The sequence below is a fragment of the Balaenoptera acutorostrata genome, chromosome 9 (assembly GCF_949987535.1).
Source record: "Balaenoptera acutorostrata chromosome 9, mBalAcu1.1, whole genome shotgun sequence".
Taxonomy (NCBI): Eukaryota; Metazoa; Chordata; class Mammalia; order Artiodactyla; family Balaenopteridae; genus Balaenoptera; species Balaenoptera acutorostrata.
In genome coordinates this window covers 51,776,071-51,797,104 of record NC_080072.1, presented here as the reverse complement: position 1 = coordinate 51,797,104, position 21,034 = coordinate 51,776,071, and the positions used below count along the sequence as shown (strand labels likewise).

The 21,034-nt window shown below is 40.0% G+C and overlaps 1 protein-coding gene across 3 annotated transcripts in view; it reads right to left on the bottom strand.

Annotated features, from left to right (window-relative positions):
* The window catches only part of RNF121 (ring finger protein 121), an 84,809-nt gene that overhangs the window by 22,304 nt on the left and 41,471 nt on the right, over positions 1-21,034 (bottom strand). For all 3 annotated transcript variants that reach the window (XM_057552487.1, XM_057552489.1, XM_057552488.1), the window contains one exon: positions 494-648. In XM_057552487.1, coding sequence (XP_057408470.1) covers positions 494-648 — 155 coding nt within the window. The remainder of the gene's footprint in view (positions 1-493; positions 649-21,034) is intronic.

Below are 21,034 nucleotides of genomic sequence, written 5' to 3'. Positions count from 1 at the left end.
CCTGGGTATACAGTGACAAACAACATGGATGTGATTCCTGATCTCATAGTTAGTTTAGTGGGGGAGACAGACACTCAAAATAATATTTAGTTATAAACTACGATAAGTTCTATGAAGGAAAACTACAGGGCACTAGGAGAGAATGTGACAGAAAATCTAATTTAGAGATCAGAGAAGAGGTTACAGAAGAAAATGACAGTTATAATGAGACCACAATGACCAGGATTTGCTTACTTACTTTGTTAGCTTTTAATATAAACAGACCTTGATGTAAACTGTAAGGTAAGCTATAGGGAAAGACTTGGAGGTTTTTATCCTGTGAATGGGGCAGGAGGTCTCCCAATCAGCTCGTTTTGGTGGGGCTTTGTGCCAAGTAATCTTGGCAGACAAAAACTGCGATTTTTTCAGTCTAACCCACCTACCTCTCATGCATCCCAACCCGTTAGTTCAGGAAGCCTAGCTCCTTCCCACTACCCACTACCTAAATTCTCACCTTGGGGTTGTCTGTACTAGTGGTTTTCGGGTGGCTCGGAAGGTGACAAAGGCTGTGACGGCAGAGAACAAGATCCAGATCACTAGGAACCTCCACCAGTGCAGCTTCACTGTGAAATAGAGGGGAACAACCCACATCTGAAAGAGGGTCACCATCTGAAACACAAACACAAGCACTTCAGCTCTAGCCAGCTCCCTCTGCAGCTCTATCTGCAAATCCAGAGCGCATCTTGTGTGTTCCATTTTAGCCTGATCCTCTCCTACATTTCCAATTTTGGATAAAGGCACCTCCTAGTGACCCAAGTTAGAAATCTGGGACCGTGCTTGACACCAACCTTTTACCCCCCCCACATCCGACTGTTTATTGTACATATTCTTTCCTTTACATTTGAGCCCTTGCTACCCCTTACCTGGCTGACTATGACCTCTTTGTTAAGTCTCCTTGCATTTAGTGTCTCCCCTCCAATTTATCCTTCCCAGGAGCACACAGTCTTGAAGTATGTCATCCCCCTGCTTGGAACCCTCTAAGGGTCCCCAGTCTACAGGATAAGATTCAACATCCTTAGACCCAACATCCTTAGACAGGCAGTCAAATCCCCCACAATGGAGCCCCAAACTACTATTTCAAGGACCACCTTCTACCATTCCCCATGCCTGTAGTCAGGTTGTTCCCCTCAGGCTAAAACATCCTTCCCACCTGCCTTTCGGCCTGAGAGTATCACATCCAAGACACACAAAGCCTTCAGTCTCCCTTCTAGGCAGAATAAGTCATGACTTCCTACTGCTCCAAACGCATTTTCTTTTCTACCATCATTACAGTGCTTACCTAGAGTATGAGACTGGATTCAAATTCGTTCTCTAGCTTACTGTAACCTCCTTGAGAGCAGTGACAAGGCCATACTCATCTGATTCCTCTGTGCCAGGAAACTGGCTGGCCCATGACAGATCCTCAGTGAATTTAGACAAATGAGGGGAAAGCAAGACTAGAACCCTAAGAGGGAAGCACATTTGTTTTAAAGAGTATCTATTTTGGGGCTTCCCTGGCGGCGCAGTGGTTGAGAATCTGCCTGCCAATGCAGGGGACACGGGTTCGAGCCCTGGTCTGGGAAGATCCCACATGCCACGGAGCAACTGGGCCCGTGAGCCACAATCACTGAGCCTGCGCGTCTGGAGCTTGTGCTCCGCAACGAGGCCGCGACAGTGAGAGGCCCGCGCACCGCGATGAAGAGTGGCCCCTGCTTGCCGCAACTGGAGAAAGCCCTCGCACAGAAACGAAGACCCAACACAGCCATAAATAAATAAATTAATTTATTAATTTAAAAAAAAAAGAGTATCTATTTTACTTTCCCTCCTTCATATCTTTACCTCAGACTTGTCAGCTACAGAGTTCCAAATGTATAAAACAATTCTAAGTCAGAAGTTTGGACCAATCATGAGTCTCCTGCTCCCCAATGTCTCCTAACTCCCTCCCCCAACCACCCAATTTTTACTCTTCTCAGGTGAGTAGCAGGTGTAAAAACAGATAATTAGCACTTAATAGAGGCTTTCTTCTTGGTATCATTAAATGAAATGAAAGAATATTTTTTTTAAAAAAAGGGGGGTGGCTATAGAGAGGAAAATATTAGCTAGTTTCCTAAAGTTCCATAGAAGAGAAAACTTTTGAGAAACTATTTACTCTTGGGAATTTCTAGACTAGCGCTGCCCAGTCCAAATATAATGTGAGTCTCATATGTAAGTTTAAGTTTTCTAGGGGGGAAAGCAGGGAGGGGGCTGGGGGTCATGGTGGGATGAATTGGGAGGTTGACATATATACACTAATATGTATAAAATAGATAACTAATAAGAACCTGCTGTATAAAAATAAATAAATAAATAAAGTTAAAAAAGAAATAAATGATGGAGAGGGTGTGGAGAAAAGAGAACCCTCCTACACTGTTGGTGGGAATATAAACTGGTAAAGCCACTATAAAAAAAAATAAGTAAGTTTTCTAGTAGCTATGTTAAAAAAAAAAGTAAAAAGAAAGATGATCTTAATTTTAAAATACATTTTATTTAACCCAATATATCTAAAATATTACCGTTTCAACATGTAGTCAATATAAAACTATCTATGAAATATTTTACTTTTTCTTGTACTACGGCTTTAAAATCCGATGTTTATTTTATATTTACAGTGTATCTCAAAAGAGACCAGTCACATTTCAAGTGTTCAGCTGCCACATGGGACTGTGGTTACAACACTGGATAGTGCAGCTTAAAGCATCTTTTTAGTGTTAAGCTGTCTGTAGCTACTACTCTCTCATAGACTGCTCTGTGGCAAGAAAAAGCGTTAGTTTGTTAGCGTGATTTTACATATTAAAAAAAAAAAGAGAGACAGTGGAAGAGAATGGTGAGCAGCCACTTTGCTTTAGAGCTTCCAGCCCTGTGTGCCCACTGGTCAGTGAACAATGTAGCCTCAGTACCAATTCCACTGTATAGGAACGTGCAGTTGACTCTGAATGAAGCATTCTAAAGTATTCCGGCCTTACAAAAAAAAGTGTGAAAAGCACCAGGATGTACTAACAAACGGCTACCCAAATAATGTTCCAGGTGACATTCTAGGAGATACTTGGAGACCAGGAAAATACATCACAACAAACAACTGCAGATTATTTAAACTAGGGGATAAGGCAACCAGAATCGTGACACTAAAAGGGGGGTGGATGAAGGTGGTTGTGGAAAGAAGGGCTACAGGGTCTTTAGCCTTCACATTGTTTGCTTTAACAGGCTCATGGGGGTGTTTACAAAACAGTAGGCCCAGAAACTAGAGAAGAATTAAATCACGTGGCCTGGTCACATGTGTCCGCTCTGAGAAAGAACAGGAATTCCTATCTCCTTTGAGCTTTTCCAAAAACTTGGCTGTTACATAAAAACCACCAGCCTGCCCTAATAGCCTCTTTCCCACTCCCCATCAGTCACCAACAGCATGTTCTTGTGGGGGAATCCAGTAGAGATAATTTTCCCTACGTGAGCTGCAGCTCTGCATATTTTGGGTGTGAGAGGCAGAGGACCTGGATTCTATTCTGCATTGAACAAAGACATAATTAAGAGTAAGCCACATTGGTGTAAAAGGAATGGAAAATCTTGCCTCATTTTGTAATGTTCAGGCTTGAAACTTTAAGGGTGTAAAGCTACTCTACTTACACATCATGAAAGATAAGAGAGGAGCGGGGGTGGGTAGGAAAAGGAAGGAAGGAAGGAGATTTAGGGACAGGATTCGGCTTTTTGAAACCAGATGGCCCAGTAGAAGCCCAGCAAACCTGGATTCTAGTTCTGTTCTGCCTCCAACTCAGTAGGTCACCCTAAGGAGGGCCTTCCTCCTTAAAGGAAGGGTTTGACTTGATTTTCAAACTCCTTCAAGCTCTAGCACGCTAAGGTTCTGTTAGGCAGCCTTGTATCTCAGACTCCCTGGGAGAGTGAAGGCAGAATTCACTCATTCATCCAAGTACTAACTTTGCATTTCATGAGAAGAGGAATGCAGAAATAAATAAACATGACCTCTAGTCCCTGTCCTCAAGGAGCTAACAGTCTAGCAGCAGGAGAATAACATAGATCAAACCCATATTTTAACGATTCTACAAATCCTTACACCCTTTCTAAAGAAGAAGTACAAATAGAAATCATTAAAGAGCAAATGAACAAAGCAGAATGCTATAATATAGTGAAATGAACAGTGATTTTAGAATTAAAGAGTTCTAGATATGAATCCCAATATGGCTATTTACTGTGTTACCTTAGGCAAGTCACTTAACTCTGACAGCCTGTTTTCTGAACTGTAAATGAGGTAAACAGTACCTACTCTCATCAGGCTGTATAGGTCATGTGAGTTAATGCATGGAAAACTTTTAGAACAGTACCCAACAAGGCAAGCATTCAATGTAAGTAATGTAATAAATATAATGTAAGGATTCAATATAATAGCTCTTATATTTCAATGGCAGCAATGTATATAAAACAACAAGCATAGTTGCATAGTAAGCATTAAGTAAATGAGAGCTCTTATTATGGCTTCACATGATCAAAAATTAATAAAGCCACATATATAAGGGAGCAAAGACTGCAATGAGATAACCAAAATAATCAACATATTAAAGGGGGTGAGGTTATAGCAATTTCTTTATAATGTTTAATTTGTCCTTTCCAGGAAAAATAAATGATCCAAAAACCCAAACCAAGGATTTGAAGCCACTTTCAGGTATTGAGACACTCTGTGCCAGGGAGGCTTGAAAGCCAGATTCTCTTCAAGGCCTGGAAAGCAGCTGCTGGGGTGAGAGCTCAGTGCCTGACAAGCAGCAGGCAGAGGGGCTGGGTGAACACAACAGTCTACCATGGGGAAAATGGTAAGTTACAATTTTGCCTGGTTAATTTACTTGTGTCTACTGTAGTATTATTGGCATTTTGCTTACTAAATAAATTGAAGCTTCCTCATTAGGGAAGGCATTTTTAATGGCTAGCTTGGCAATAAATGGCTGAAAGTTACTCAAGAGTCTCAGAACAATAGCAGGGACTCTGGTGCCATCTGGTGGCGACACATGTGGTTTGATAGTTTGCTCAACCAAGTGCCTGTACTTGATGCTGTGAAAGGCACAAAATAATGGGAAGCCGTGGCCCTAACTTCTCTTCCAGAATTTGGGGTGATGAGACATAAATTCATGAATTGGGCAGCCATGCAAAGCATCAAGCACTGCTATGGGAGTTCAGAGGAGAGATGTAGCAGTGTGGTCAGGAGCTGTCAAGGCGAGACTGACTGGAAATGGCAGAGCTCTGGTTCTGAAGGAGGCTTCATTATGGCGTGTGCGCGTGCATGTGCGCGTGCGTGTGTGTGTGAAAGCCATTCATCCTTCTCTCCCTGAATCTGAAAATATGAAGCTGAAGTGAAGACTAGCCTGAAACTCACTCACTGATTCATTCAGCAAACATTTGCTGAGGAACAATCCCAGCTTCTCTGATCTGGAAGATAAGAATAACAACATCCCACTTCTCTCTCCACAAGGCTACACAGTTGAGTTGATGATGTTAGATGCTAACAGTAAGAGCTAGCCCAATTTAAATGGACTGTCTTTGTTTTAGATTTCTTTCATCTCAGAAATGGTAATTCACGAAAAGTCAAAAAAAAGAGCTCCCAGATCACATCCTTCTCTGGGCACCAGCTCCCCTGTTAGTGTGCTGATGCTTGGCACTTCCGACTTCTGCCATTCTCATCACTTCTGTATCTTCCTACATTATGGGGGCAGGGCCACCCGCCGTGCTTGGCTGAAGAGGAATACTGAGGGTGAAATGAAAACGACAAGCCCAGGTAGCTGAACAAAGTCAGAGACTCACAGCTTGAATCAGCATGAAAAAAATGCTGATAAATGGACAGAGATCAATTGGAAGAAGGTGTCTGGGATATGCTCTACAGCTCTGGTCAATATTTTCATGAATGATTTGGATGAAAATACAAAGGATCTGCTTACCACACTGTGAATAGTACAAAGCTTGGGAAGGAGAGAGGAGCAAGGCAGTGAACATGGGAAACAGAAACAAGATCCAAAATGAATAAAGCTCATTCCTAGAGTTCTTCTAGCTCTAACATGCTGTGACCTGATAAGCTGAAATGAAGAACCAAAACCTTACGATGAAACCTCACCAACTACCCAAGTATAGGTTGGGGAAGGAGTGGCTTAACAGCAGCTCATGTGAAACAGATCTAGGGGTTTCACCTGACCACAAACTGCCAGAGAATATACGCCAACAGGGCCATTACCAAAAAAGCCAAGGCAACACTACGCTGTTTAACTAAGAATAAACCCAGAATGAAGGAGGCAGCAGCTCTACCACTCTCTGCTGTCGAAGCAAACTTGGGCCCTGAGATCAGGTCTTAGGACCACAATGTAGAAAGAACAGTGATGAATAAGCATGACCACAACGGAGCAGCCAGGATTACAAAGGGTCTGGAAACCAAATCACGTAAGGAAGAGCTGAAGGCACTGGCGTATGAGGCCTGGACAAAACTACAGGAAGCCATGGTTATTATCTGAAGATCATCCAGAGGCTGAGCAAGCAGATGTAGTAGCACAGTTTCTGTGACCTGGTAAGACCCCACGTATTGCTGGAATATTCTACAGGGCAGAAACTTGGTTGGCAATTACCTCCTACCACACCCCTGGCTAATGGTCAACCTTACCACATGAAGCAGGCATTCCAATGATAACAAATGCGCTAGATTGTTCTTTCCTGATGCTGACCTGAAAAAAATCTGCCTTTGCCTCCCCCTTCTGCCTCTGGGTCAAACTCTTGTCCTTCAGAGAAGCACAGAGTAAATTTACTCCCTATTTCTTATGCTTACTCTCCTAATTTTATGTCTTTTTTTCCCAGGTCTTCTCCTCTCCAGGCAAAAGAGTCACTCAAGCAGTCATTTAATAAACATTTACTGGACACCAGGCTAAGGACTGGGGAATTCAAAGATAAAATACAAAACCGCCTCAAGAAGGAGAAGTCTACTGAGGAGAAACAAATAACTATAATCCAGAATGATAAGTGCTATAATGGAGTAGGCCCTGGTGGCCAAGAAAGTAGAGTAGAGGTGCTTCACTCAACGTGGAGGAATCAAGGAAGGCTTCCTGAAGAAGGCAACCTACCATCTCTGTCCTGATGGTCCAATAGGTGCAGGTGGAGAAAGGTATCATGATGCAGGGACATGGTATACCTGAGAGAGTACAACTAGTACCCGAGGGAGGTGTGAGAAATGAGCCTAAAGAGGTAGGCAAGGCTCAGAGGAGGCTGATCACACTTAGGAGTTTTTATTATATTCTGAGGAGAAAAGTTTTTCTTTCTCATAAGAAGTGGATTACAACCCTTTACCATCCTAGCATTCTCTAGCCACATTCTAGTAACCCTCTTAATGTCTTGGTCTGAGAAAAATCTATAGAACTTTAAAGATTTCCAGGTAGGAGATTTTGCCACTCATCCATTCCAGGAGGAAACAGCAGTTCAGGGGATAGGAGTCTGAAAAGATACTATATTTGGTAACAGACAGACATGATGAAAGCTTCTCCTTGGAGATCTTTAAAAATAGGATACTTTCCAGGCATAAACTTACTCCTTCCCCTAACATCCCTGAGGGAGCTAAGGAGCAAGTAAGATTAGATTCTCTGAATAGATGATGAAAAATGAGCTACAGAGAAGCCAAACAGCAAGTGTGGCCTGGGCTAGGCTGCCAATCCAGATCTTCTGTCTCCCAAGTTCTGCCTCCCAGCATCAGTCACTAAGCTGGGGGGAAACCCTGAGGAGGCAAGACAATGTAGAGCAAAGGGAGGTGGTTGTGAAACTACCTGAAATCCAAGAAAAGGACTTGGGCAAAAATTATTAAAGGAAAAATCAGGGGAGTTAAAAACAGATATCACCATGGCAGAACTGACAATAATTTCCTGAAGCTTTTGGAAACCTCAAAAAATGGTTGAGTACGGTATGGAAAAGGGCACTTAACCAAGAACCAGATTTTACATCTGGCTCTCCAGATGTAAATTTAAAGGTCATGTGCTCCTGATAAATCACTTCAGGATTCTGCACTTTGGTTTACTCATCTGAAAAATTGAGACAAATCCCTATCCTATCTTATAAAGCTATTTGTTGTGAGGTTCCAAAGAGAGAACAGATGAGAAAAGTGTTTTTTTTTAAATCAACAAATTCAAAACTCTAAGCAGTTTAAGGTATTATTACTATTGTTGCTGAAAAGAACAGTACCTGAAATTTAAATACACAAAACCGTAAGATCGCTTGTTCCCAACAGCAGTTAATTTAGACTAAGTTTCTCTTCTTTTAAAGTGAAGTTTCTTTTCTTTGAACTCCTAAATTACAGAGAGAAGTTTGATACTTTTCACAGTGAAACCAGTAGGTTGGCATACTTGCTCATAATCAATCTCATGGCCGGCAACATCCATGCTGCTCTAGGTCCTAGAGTCTAGGACAGTGTTTCTCACTGGGAGTGAATTTTCTCCCCAGGGGACATCTGGCAATGTCTGGGGACATTTTTGCTTGTCACAATTGGGGGAGGGGTGTTACCAGTCATCTGGTGGGTAGAGGCCAGGGCTGCGGCTACTGCTAAACGTCCTACAATGTACAGGATAGACCCCCGAAAAAATAAAGAATCATTTGGCCAATATGTTAATAGTCTCCCTACTGAGAAACCTGGTCTAGGAGAACAGAGCTAGTGTTTTTCTACTTAGTGGTCATGGGTGCCCAATGGAAAGCTGGGCCACCAACCAGCACTAGTGAAGAACAGAAAATCTCATTCAGTTTGAGAGAAACAGAGCCTTATCAATTAATTCCATCATTCCTTGGCATGCCATAAGAAGCATTTTTTGGAAAGCTCTGACAGCTAATCTCAAACAGCTCATATTTCTACTACTCAACAACAAACCCAGTGCCTCTCCTTTACACAACATTCTTGTGGGAGTTGTTTTGTTTTGGTTCTTTTTTATTCCCATTCCTCACTCCACAGAGTGGAGTGTGTTTAATATGTATATTTTAAATATGTTTAATATGTATATTTTTGATTTATTAATCGGCACTGTGTTGTGTATCTTTCAGTTTGTTACTTTTTCCACTCCGTACTATGCTTTTAAGGTCCACAAGTTGTTATAGGTACACAGTGTCATGATATGCATCCACCACATTTTGCCTATTTACCCAGAGATAGGTATCTAGATTGCCTGCAACTCTTCAATTAACTGCCAAACTTAACATTTAAATGAACACCCTCTCATATATCCTGTTAGGATATGCCACAAGACATGTATATATTCCATCTGATTGAATAGTGCCATGCTGCTCTCCACAATGCCTGCAACAGGCTTCACACCCACAAAGAATGCATGGGGGTTCCTACAGCCTCTGATCCATGCCAATACTTGGAAATATCTGGCTTTCTAGTTTCTAGCCAATCGAATAAATTGATAATTCATTGCTGTTTCAATGTTCATTTCTCTAACTACTAATGACTTTGAGCATCCCTTCTCAGGCTTGATGGACTTTTGGATTTCCTCTCCTGTAAACTGCCCGTTCATATTCTTTGCTCATTTTTCTATTGGAGCTTCTGTCTTTCCTTTGTTGATTTGTAGGAGTTACTTCATATAGTCTAGATACTAATCTATTGTCACTTTTAATCATTATTAATCTCTCATTCTATTATCAGCTAACTTTGCCTATAGTATCCTTTATCCAACAAAAATCCTTAATCTTAATATAATCAAATTTATCAAATCTTTTTTTTTTTTTTTTATAAATTTATTTATTTATTTTTGGCTGCATTGGGTCTTTGTTGCTGGGCGCGGGCTTTCTCTAGTTGCGGTGAGCGGGGGCTACTCTTCGTTGTGGTGCTTGGGCCTCTCATTGCAGTGGTTTCTCTTGTGGTGCATGGGCTCCAGGCACGCGGGCTTCAGTAGTTGTGGCTCACGGGCTTAGTTGCTCCGCGGCATGTGGGATCTTCCCGGACCAGGGCTTGAACCTGTGTTCCCCGCATTGGCAGGCAGATTCTTAACCACTGCGCCACCAGGGAAGTCCCTCAAATCTTTATCTTATTATCTTATACACTTTTCATTAACTTCATAATTTTGCCTTTCATAATTAGATCTTTAATCTATCTTTAGTTCCTTTTTGTATGCAGTGTTATATAGGAATTTAGTTTTAATTTTTCTCCATATGGTGAGCCAGTTTTCTCAACACAATCTACTTAACAATGATTATTTTCTTCACTGATTGGTGATTACATCTTTAGTGTATATTAAGTTCCCATTATACAAGGATTTATCTCTGAGATCTTCACTCTCTTCCATTGGTCTATTTGTCTATTCTTTTTTTTTTTTTTTTAATTTATTTATTTATTTACTTATGGCTGTGTTGGGTCTTCGTTTCTGTGCGAGGGCTTTCTCTAGTTGCGGCAAGCGGGGGCCACTCTTCATCGCGGTGCGCGGGCCTCTATCGCCACCTCTCTTGTTGCGGAGCACAGGCTCCAGACGCGCAGGCTCAGTAATTGTGGCTCACGGGCCCAGTTGCTCCGCGGCATGTGGGATCCTCCCAGACCAGGGCTCAAACCCGTGTCCCCTGCATTGGCAGGCAGACTCTTAACCACTGCGCCACCAGGGAAGCCCTATTTGTCTATTCTTTATAGTATGTCTTAATATCTGGTAAGGTAAATCCCTGTCTTGGGAACTGCTTTCTTTCTTGCCTTTATTTTTGAACTTCTAGTAGAGAAAAAAGATTAATCAGAATCTCTGGTTAATGAATATTCTTGTTAGTCTATTCATAGATCACTTTTGTTTTAATTTTTTTTTTAATGAGTTTTTTTTTTTTTTGGACCAGTATTCTTTCTTTCTTTTTAAATAGAAACTTTTTATTTATTTTTTTTTTAAAGGATTTTCTTATTTATTTATTTATTTATTTATTTTTGGCTGTGTTGGGTCTTCGGTTCGTGCGAGGGCTTTCTCCAGTTGCGGCAAGCGGGGGCCACTCTTCATCGCGGTGCGGGGACCGCTCTTCATCGCGGTGCGCGGGCCTTTCTCTATCGCGGCCCCTCCCGTCGCGGGGCACAGGCTCCAGACGCGCAGGCTCAGCAATTGCGGCTCACGGGCCCAGCTGCTCCGTGGCATGTGGGATCTTCCCAGACCAGGGCTCGAACCCGTGTTCCCTGCATTAGCAGGCAGATTCTCAACCACTGCGCCACCAGGGAAGCCCCAGTATTCTTTCTTTATGGCTGTGATGGGTCTTCGTATCTGTGCGAGGGCTTTTTCTAGTTGCGGCAAGTGGGGGCCACTCTTCATCGCGGTGCGCGGGCCTCTCACTATCGCGGCCTCTCTTGTTGCGGAGCACAGGCTCCAGACGCGCAGGCTCAGTAATTGTGGCTCACGGGCCTAGCTGCTCCGCGGCATGTGGGATCTTCCCAGACCAGGGCTCAAACCCGTGTCCCCTGCATTGGCAGGCAGATTCTCAACCACTGCGCCACCAGGGAAGCCCCCTGTTTTAATTTTTAAAAATTATTTTTGGGAGTTCCCTGGTGGTCCAGTGGTTAGGACTCAGCGCTTTAACTGCCGTGGCCTGGGTTCAATCCCTGGTTGGGGAACTAAGATCCCACAAGCTGTGCAACATGGCCAAAAAAAATTTAATTATGGTTAAAAAAAAACCACATAAAATTTACCATCTTAACCATTTTTAAAAGTGTAGAGTTCAGTAGCGGTAAGTACATTCACACTGCTGTGCAACAGATCTCCAGAACTTTTTCATCTTGCCAAATCTGAAACTCTGTACCCATTAAACAACAACTTCCCAATCCCACCCACCCCCAGCCCTTGGCAACCACCATTCTACGTTCTCTCTGTATGAATCTGACTACTCTAGGTACCTCATATAAGTGGAAGTATTTGTGTTTTTATGACTGGCTTATTTCACTTAGCATAATGTCCCAAAGGTTCATTTATGTGAAGCAGTGACAGGATTTCTTTCCGTTTCAAGTTAATTATTTTTTAATAATATAACAAATACTGAACCCACCATCCAACATAAGAACTGGAACACCTAAATTTACTTATATTTAGCTACGTCCTCTTCTTCTCTAGCCTATCCTCCAGTTCTCCATCCAACATCAGCCTTATCCTGAATCTTGATTTTATCATTCCCTTGCTTTTTAAAATATGATCTTATCACTCACATATTTCTAAAACATTGTTTAGTTTTCATTGTTTTTAGCTTTCTATAAAAGGTATAAAGTTATAAGTACTCTTCTGGGACTTTTTTCACTCAATATTATATTGTTAAGATTCATCCTTACCATGATTTGTAACTACAGTTAATTATTTTTGTGTTATTCCATATATTTATATATGTATTATTTTATAAGTTATATCCATTGTGAAAATATATCACAACTAACCTATCCACTCACCTATATATGGGTATCAGGTCATTTTCAAGTTTTTACTATTACAAATAGCGCTGATAGGAAAATTCTGGTACATCCTCCCTCCTGGGATGCATGTGCAAACTCTTCTCTTGGCATATATCGAGGAATTAAACTCTTGGATCATAGGGAATATGAATATCCAACTTTATAAACTCTTTTTCAAAGTGATTTCTCCATGAAACAATATTAACTGACTACTGCCCTAGCACGGGGCTAAAAAGGATCAAAGAATATTTGCTAATTGAACAAACAAACAGACAGACATCAGGGAAGAGTGAAGGAGAGCATAGGAGTCAGAGGGACTGGACGTGAATCCTGACTCTGCTAATCGTTGGTTGAGTGGAGCTCAGTAATCTCTTTGAGCTTTAGTTTCTAGATCCATACAATGGCAAAAAATAAAATTACCCACCGCAGAGCAAAATACTTGGCACATTATGAAGTACTCAATAAACGGTAGCTGGTGTTATTAATTATGTTTATGTAATAGTGAAGTTCATACTTTAGTGATGGCCCAACTATATTTCTGCTCTGCTTCTCCTCCCTGAAGCCCATCTTCAGCCTAGAGCAGATCTGAATTTCAAGGTGAGGGGGTCCCTCAAGAACTATAAAAAAAAAAGAACTACAAACTTGCAGTTACAGCAAGTACCTAAAATCTGTTTAGGCAGGGAGAAGACCTTCAGATGCACCAGGATGGAAAACAAGGAATACCAAATGGGCCATCCAAACAGAACAGCAAATAACAGAATCCTCAGCCCACAGGGCGGTTCATAAATCTAGTCTACAAAAATTTCTGTACCAATTCTACAAATAAAATCAGATAGCAATCTGAGGAAAGATACCTGCAACATGTATGACAAAAGGTTTATTCATAATACACAAAGAGCTGTTATAAATCAGTAAGAAACATTCCAAAAGAATCTTAAGCAAGGAAAGAAAATATGACCAAATACACCAAGTGGTTCAACTGTGAATAACATTTATATGTCACAATAATGTAAATAGGGAATATTTATTTAACTAAAAACTGGGAGGAAAAGTGTGTATGTGATGGGTATAGTGTAGCAGTATAAGATAATTACCACCTTCCATGGTAGAAAGTCAAAAGGAAAATTATATATATATATGTGTGTGTGTATATATGTATGTGTGTGTGAGTATATGTGTAATCATGTTATTTAAAAATATAGAGGTCAGGATCAGAAAACAACTAAAAATGTTTAAAGTGGTTGCCACTGAAATAATAATCAGGGATGGATAGAGATAGGCAGAGGACTGATGTGTTCTGCTTTTTAAACCTTACAGAACTTCTTGACTTTTTTGTTTTGTTTTGTTTGTTTGTTTTGGCCATGCTGCAGCTTGTGGGACCTTAGTTCCCCAACCAGAGATCGAATCCGTGCCCCCCGCAGTGGAAGTGTGGGTCCTAACCACTGGACTGCCAGGAAAGTGCCAGAACTACTTGACTTTTTTTTATTATTTTTAAAATTATTTATTTATTTAATTTATTTATTATTTTTGGTTTGGCTGCGTTGAGTCTTCCCCACTGTGCACGGGCTTTCTCTAGTTGCAGCGAGGGGGACTACTCTTTGTTGCGGTGCCCAGGCCTCTCACTGAGATGGCTTCTCCCAATGCGGAGCACGGGCTCCAGGCACACAGGCCTCAGCAGTTATGGCTCGCGGGCTCTAGAGCGCAGGCTCAGCAGCTATGGCGCATAGGCCCAGCTGCTCCGCTGCATGTGGGATCCTCCTGGACCAGGGCTCGAACCCGTGTCCCCTGCATTGGTAGGTGGACTCCCAACCACTGCGCCACCAGGGAAGCCCTACTTGATTTTTAAATTAGGTATTTTCACCCTATTAGATTGACAAAGATTAAAAATACTGAGGATTCTCTATACTCTCTTTAACACTGGGTAATAGCACTGTTTAACATCTCTTGGTGGGATTATAAACTGCTATAACTTTTTTGAAGGGCAATTTGACAAGATCCATTAATGATTAAATGGCAATTCCACTTGACCAGGCAATTCCATTTCTAGGAATTCATTCTCCAGAAACGCCGGCCCAGCTATGCAAATTACATATGTGAAAAGTTTACTGAACCATTGTTGCAACTGAGATAAACTGTTAATTAACACATCTATTAATAGACATAAGTTAAATTAAAAAAAACAATTTAAAAGAATACTATGCTTTAGTAGTTTAAAAGGATGGCACACATACTAATACGGATAGACATACAAACTAATATGGCTTGTATATCTGAGAGCCAGTACAGGCATACCTTGTTTTATTATATTTTGCTTTATTGCGCTTTGCAGATACTGCAGTTTTTTACATACTGAAGGCTTGTGGCAACCCTGAGTTGAACATGTCTATCAGCGCCATTTTTCCAACAGTTCATGTCTCTGTGTCACATTTTGGTAATTCTCACAATATTTCAAACTTTTTCATTATTATTATATTTGTTATGGTGATCGGTGATCAGTGATCTTTGATGTCACTATTGTAATTGTTTTGGGGCACCACAAACTAGGCCATATAAGACAACAAACCTAACAAACGTTGTGTATGTTCTGACTGCTCCACTGACCAGCTGTTCCCTATCTCTCTCCCTTTCCCTGGGCTTCCCTATTCCCTGTGACACACAATATTGAAATTAGACCAATTAATAACCCTACAATGACCTCTAAGTGTTCAAGTTAAAGGAAGAGTCACACATCTCTCATTTTAAATCAAAAGCTAGAAATGATTAAGCTCAGTGAGTAGGCATGCTGAAAGCTGAGACAGGCCAAAAGCTAGGCGTCTTGTGCCAGTTAACCCATGTTGTGAATGCAAAGGAAAAGTTCTTGAAGGAAATTAAAAGTGTTACTCCAGTGAACACATGAATGATAAGAAAGCAAAACAGCCTGACTGCTGATATGAAGAAAGTTTCAGCGGTTAGATAAAAGATCAAACCAGCCACAACTTTCCCTTAAGCCAAAACCTAATCCAGAGCAATTCTCTGAAGGCTGAGAGAGGTGAGGAAGCTGCAGAAGAAAAGTTTAAAGCTAGCAGAAGTTGGTTCATAAGGTTTAAGGAAAGAAGCCATCTCCACAACATAAAATTGCAAGGTGAAGCAACAAATGAGGATGAAGAAGCTGCAGCAAGTTACCCAGAAGATCTAGCTAAGATGATGAATGAAAGTAGCTACACTAAACAACAGATTTTCAAGCAGATGCCATCTATGACTTTCACAGACAGGAGAAGTCAGTGTCTGGCTTCAAAGCTTCAAAGGACAAACTGGCTCTCTCTTTAGGGGATAATGCACCTGGTGACTTTAAGTTGACGCCAATGCTCATTTACCATTCCCAAAATCCTAGGGCCCTTAAAAATTATTTTAAATCTACTCTGCCTGTGCTCTATAAGTGGAACAACAAAGCCTGGATGACAGCCCATCAGTTTACAACATGGTTTACTGAATATTTTAAGCCCACTATTGAGTCCTACTGCTCAGAAAAAAAAAAAAAGAGTCCTTTCAAAATATTACTGCTCACTGACAATGCACCTGATCAACCAAGAGCTCTGGTGGAAATGTACAATGAGATTAATGTTGTTTTCATGCCAGCTAACAGAACATCCATTCTGCAGCCCATGCATCAAGAAGTAACTTCAACTTTCAAGTCCTGTTATTTAAGAAATACATTTTGTAAAACTACAGCTGCCATAGATATTGATTCCTTGTTTGGATATGGGCAAAGAAAACTGAAAACCTTCTGGAAAGGATTCACCATACTAGATGCTATTAAGAACATTTACAATTCATTGGAAAGAAGTCAGAATAGCAACATGAACAGGAATTTGGAAGAAATGTATTCCAACCCTTGTGGATGAATTTGAGGGGTTAAAGACTTTAGTGGAGGAAGTAACTGCAGAAGTGGTAGAAATAGCAAGAGAACTAGAATTAGAAGTAGAGTCTGAATATGTGACTGAATTGCTACAATCTCATGATAAAACTTTAACAGCTTAAGAGCTGCTTCTTACACATGAGCAAAGAAAGTAGTTTCCTGAGATGGAATCTACTCCTGGTAAAGATGCTGTGAATACTGTTGAAATGACAACAAAGGATTTAGAATAATACATAAACTTAAGTTGCTAAGGCAGGGTTTGAGAGGATTGACTCCAATTTTGAAAGAAGTTCTACTGTGAGCAAAATGCTATCAAACAGCACTGGGTGCTACAGAGAAATCATTTGTAAAAGGACGATTGAAACAAACTTCACTGTTGTCTTATTTTAAGAAATTGCCACAGCTATTCCAAACTTCAGCAACCACCAGCCTGATCAGTCAGCAGCCATCAGCATCTAGGCAAGACCCTCCACCAACAAAAAGATTGACTCAATGAAGGCTCAGATGATAGCATTTTTCAGCAATAAAGTATTTTTAAATTAAGGTATGCACATTGTTTTTTTAGACATAACACTACTGCATACTTAACAGACTACAGTACAGTGTAAATATAACTTTTATATGCCCTGAGAAACCAAAAATTTTGTGTGACTTACTTTATTGCATATTCACTTAATTGCAATGGTCTGGAACCAAACCCATGGTATCTCTGAGGTATGCCTATATTAGGTGGAAAATGTTGCAGAGCCTAATGGATGTCATAAATATCTAAATTTTTATAAATATTAACATATTCATAGAAAAAAATCTGCAAATGTTAACAAATGTTTAACAGTGATTCTCTCTGGGCACTTCTGAATTTTTTATAACAAACATGTATAACATTTGTAATGAGAACAAAAACAAAACAAAAACAGAACGAAGCCTCATCCTGTCTCTCGACAGGTCAGCTTTGTCCTCTAAGAATGAGACAGGCCTTCGCCTCTCTTGGTAATTCGATGATACAGATTTTAGAGCTTAGAGGGAGTACTTAGAAGAAGTCCAGCCAACCATTCCGTAAAACTCACAAAAATCTGCTCCACAGCATCCCTGACGGGGTTGTCTAGCCCCTAATAAAACATAGTTGTAATGGGAAGAGCATTCCCTTCTAAGACAGTTCATTCCACTGTGGAACAGCCCTCACTGTTGAAAATTTCTATATAATACTTAGCCAAAATCTACATTCTTAAAACTCTCATTCCTTAGCTTTAATTTGGGCCTTTGGAGTTAAACAGAATAACAGTAATGAAAAACTATTTTAAAGTTTGAAGAGACATTAGCAATCATCTAGTCTTAAACCCTCACTTTAAAGATGAAACATGAGAATGAGGCGAGGCTAAGAGGGAATAAGTAATTTGCCCAAGGTCCGTTGCTAATTAGCAGTGATGCTAGAAATAGATCTTAGATCAAGTGACTCCCTCTTCAAGCCTTTTTATACTACACCAAAATTCCATTCCTCAAAAAACAGAAAAGAAGGTAACACTTCCTAACTCATCTATGAGGCCCCATTATCCTGATACCAAAGCAAGACAAATACATGACGAGAAAAGTACAAACCAATCCCTGTTATGAATGCAGAGGCAAAAATCCTCAACAAAATACTAGCAAACCGAATCTAGCAGCATATTAAAAGGATTACACACTGCGACCAAGTGAGATTTATCCCAGGGATGCACCACATGATCACCTCAATTGATGTAGAAAAAGCATTTGAGAAATCCAACACCCATTCAATGATAAACACAGAAACTAGGAATAGAAGGGAATTTCCTCAACATGATAAAGGGCATTTATGAAATATCCACAGCTAACATACTTAAAGATTAAAGACTGAAAGCTTCTCCCCTAAGATCAGGAAAAAGACAAGGATGCCCAATCTCATTACTATTATTTAACATTGTACTGGAAGTTTTAGCCAGAGCAATTATGCAAGAAAAGGAAATAAAAGGCATCCAATCGGAAAAAAAGAAGCAAAACAGAGGACATGACTTATATAAAGTTAAATCCTAAAGAATCCACACAAAAAAACTATTGGTTAATAAACAAATTCAGCAAAGTTGCAAAACACAAAATCAATACACAAAAATCAGTTTTATTTCTGTATATTAACAATGAACAATCCAAAAAGGAAATTAAGAAAATAATTCCATTCACAATAACATCAAAAAGAATAAAATACTGAGGAATAAATTTGACCAAGGAGGTATGGGACTTGTACATTGGAAACTACAAAACATTAATGAAAGAAATTAAAGAAGACTGAAATAAATGGAAAGACAATTAATGCTCATGAAAGTTCATGGAATGGGAAGATTGATATTGCTAACATGGTAATACTCCCTCAAATGATCTACAGATTCAGAGCAATCCTTATCAAAATCACAACTGCCTTTTTTTGCAGAAATGGAAAAACTGATCTTAAAATTAATATGGAATTGCAAGGGATCTAGAATAGCCAAAGCAATCTTGAAAAGGAACAAGTATGGAAGACTTATGCTTCCTAATTTCAGAACTTACTACATTGCTATGGTAATCAAAAGTGTGATATTGGCATTAGTATAGATCTATAGTTCAATGGAATATAACTGAAAGTACAAAAATAAGTGCATACATCTATGGTCAATTGATTTTTGACAAAAGTGCTAATAAGACCATTAAATGGAGGAAGAAGTCTCTTCAATAAATGGTGCTAGGACAACTGGATATCCACACGCAAAAAAATAAAGTTAGATCCTTATCTCACACCACTTACAAAAAATTAACTCAAAATGGATCAAAGACCTAAATCCTAAGAGCTAAAAGTATAAAACTCTTCAAAGAAAACACAGGGGTAAATCTTAATAATCTTGGATTTGTCAATGGATTCTTAGACATGACATTAAAAGCATAAGCAACAAAAGAAAAAAATAGGTTTAAGGGTACAAACTTGCAACTAGTAGTAAATAAGCCATAGTAGTAAATAAGCCATAGAGATCTAATGCACAGAATAATGAATATGGACAATGATATTGAACTTTAATGATCAAACTTGCTAAAAGACTAGAACTTAGTTATTCCAACCACACTAAAAAGAAAGAATAATTATGTAATGTGATAGAGGTGCTAAATATCACTACAATGGCAATCATGCTATAATATATAAATGTAGCAAATTAACGTTACACACCTTAAATTTACACGTTATATGTCAAATATATTAAAAAAAAATTGGATTCATCAAACTTAAAAATGTTTATGCATGAAAGGATACTATCAAGAAAGTGAAAAGGCAACCCACAGAATGGGAGAAAATATTCATAAATCATTATCTAATGATGGTGTAGTATCCAGACTATATAAAGAACTTCTACAATTCAACAACAAAAAGTCAAAAATCTGGGAGTTCCCTGGTGATCCAGTGGTTAGGATTTGGCACTTTCACTGTCGTGGCCCCGGTTCAATCCCTAGTCAGGGAACTAAGATCCCGAAAGCTGCACAGAACATTCAAAAAAAAGACAAAAATCCAATTAAAAAATGGGTAAAGAACTTGAATAGACATTTCTCCAAAAAAGATATACACATAGCCAATAAAAACATCAAAAGAGGACTTCCTGACAGTCCAGTGGTAAGACTCCGTGGTTCCACTGCAGGGGGTATAGGTTCAATCCCTGGTCAGGGAGCTAAGATCCCACATGCTGCAGTGTGGCCAAAAACAACAACAACAACAACAACAATAACAACAATAACAACAACAACAACAAATCACCACCAACAAAAAAACCCTCAAAACATCAAAAGATGCTCAACACCATTAGGGAAATACAAATCAAACCACAATGAAATCCCACTTTTATGCCCACTAGGGTGGCTACCATACAAAAAAAAAAAAAAAAAAGGAAGGAAGGAAGGAAGGAAGGAAAAGAAAAAGAAAAATAACAAGTGTTGGTGAGAATGTGGAGAAATTGGAACCCAGTATATTGTGAGTTAGAATGTAAAATCCTGCAGCTGCTATAGAAAATCATTTGGCAGTTCCTCAAAAAAGTTAAACACAGAGTTACATATGACTCAGCAAATCCACTCCAGGATATACCCAAGAACTGAAAGTAGGTGTTCAAATAAAAACTTACAATGAATGTTCATAGCAACACTATTCAAAATAGCCCAGGGTTTCCCTGGTGGCACAGTGGTTAAGAATCCACCTGCCAATGCAGGGGACACGGGTTCTATCCCTGGTCCGGGAAGATCCCACATGCCGCGGAGCAACTAAGCCCGTGCGCCACAACTACTGAGCCTGCGCTCTAGGGCCCGCGAGCCACAACTACTGAGCCCATGTGCCACAACTACTGAAGCCCACGCGCCCTGGAGCCCGTGCTCTGCAACGAGAGAAGCCACTGCAATGAGAAGCCTGTACACCACAACGAAGAGCAGCCCTCGCTCACCGCAACTAGAGAAAGCCCGTGCGTAGCAACGAAGACCCAATGCAGCCAAAAATAAATAAAATTAATTAATAAGTAAAAAACAAAACAAAACAGCCCAAAGGTGGAAACAACTCAAGTGTCCATCAACTAATGAATGGATAAACAAAATGTAGCATATCCACACAATGGAATATTATACAACCATAAAAGGAATGAAATACTGGTAGATACAATATGAAAGAACTTTGGAAA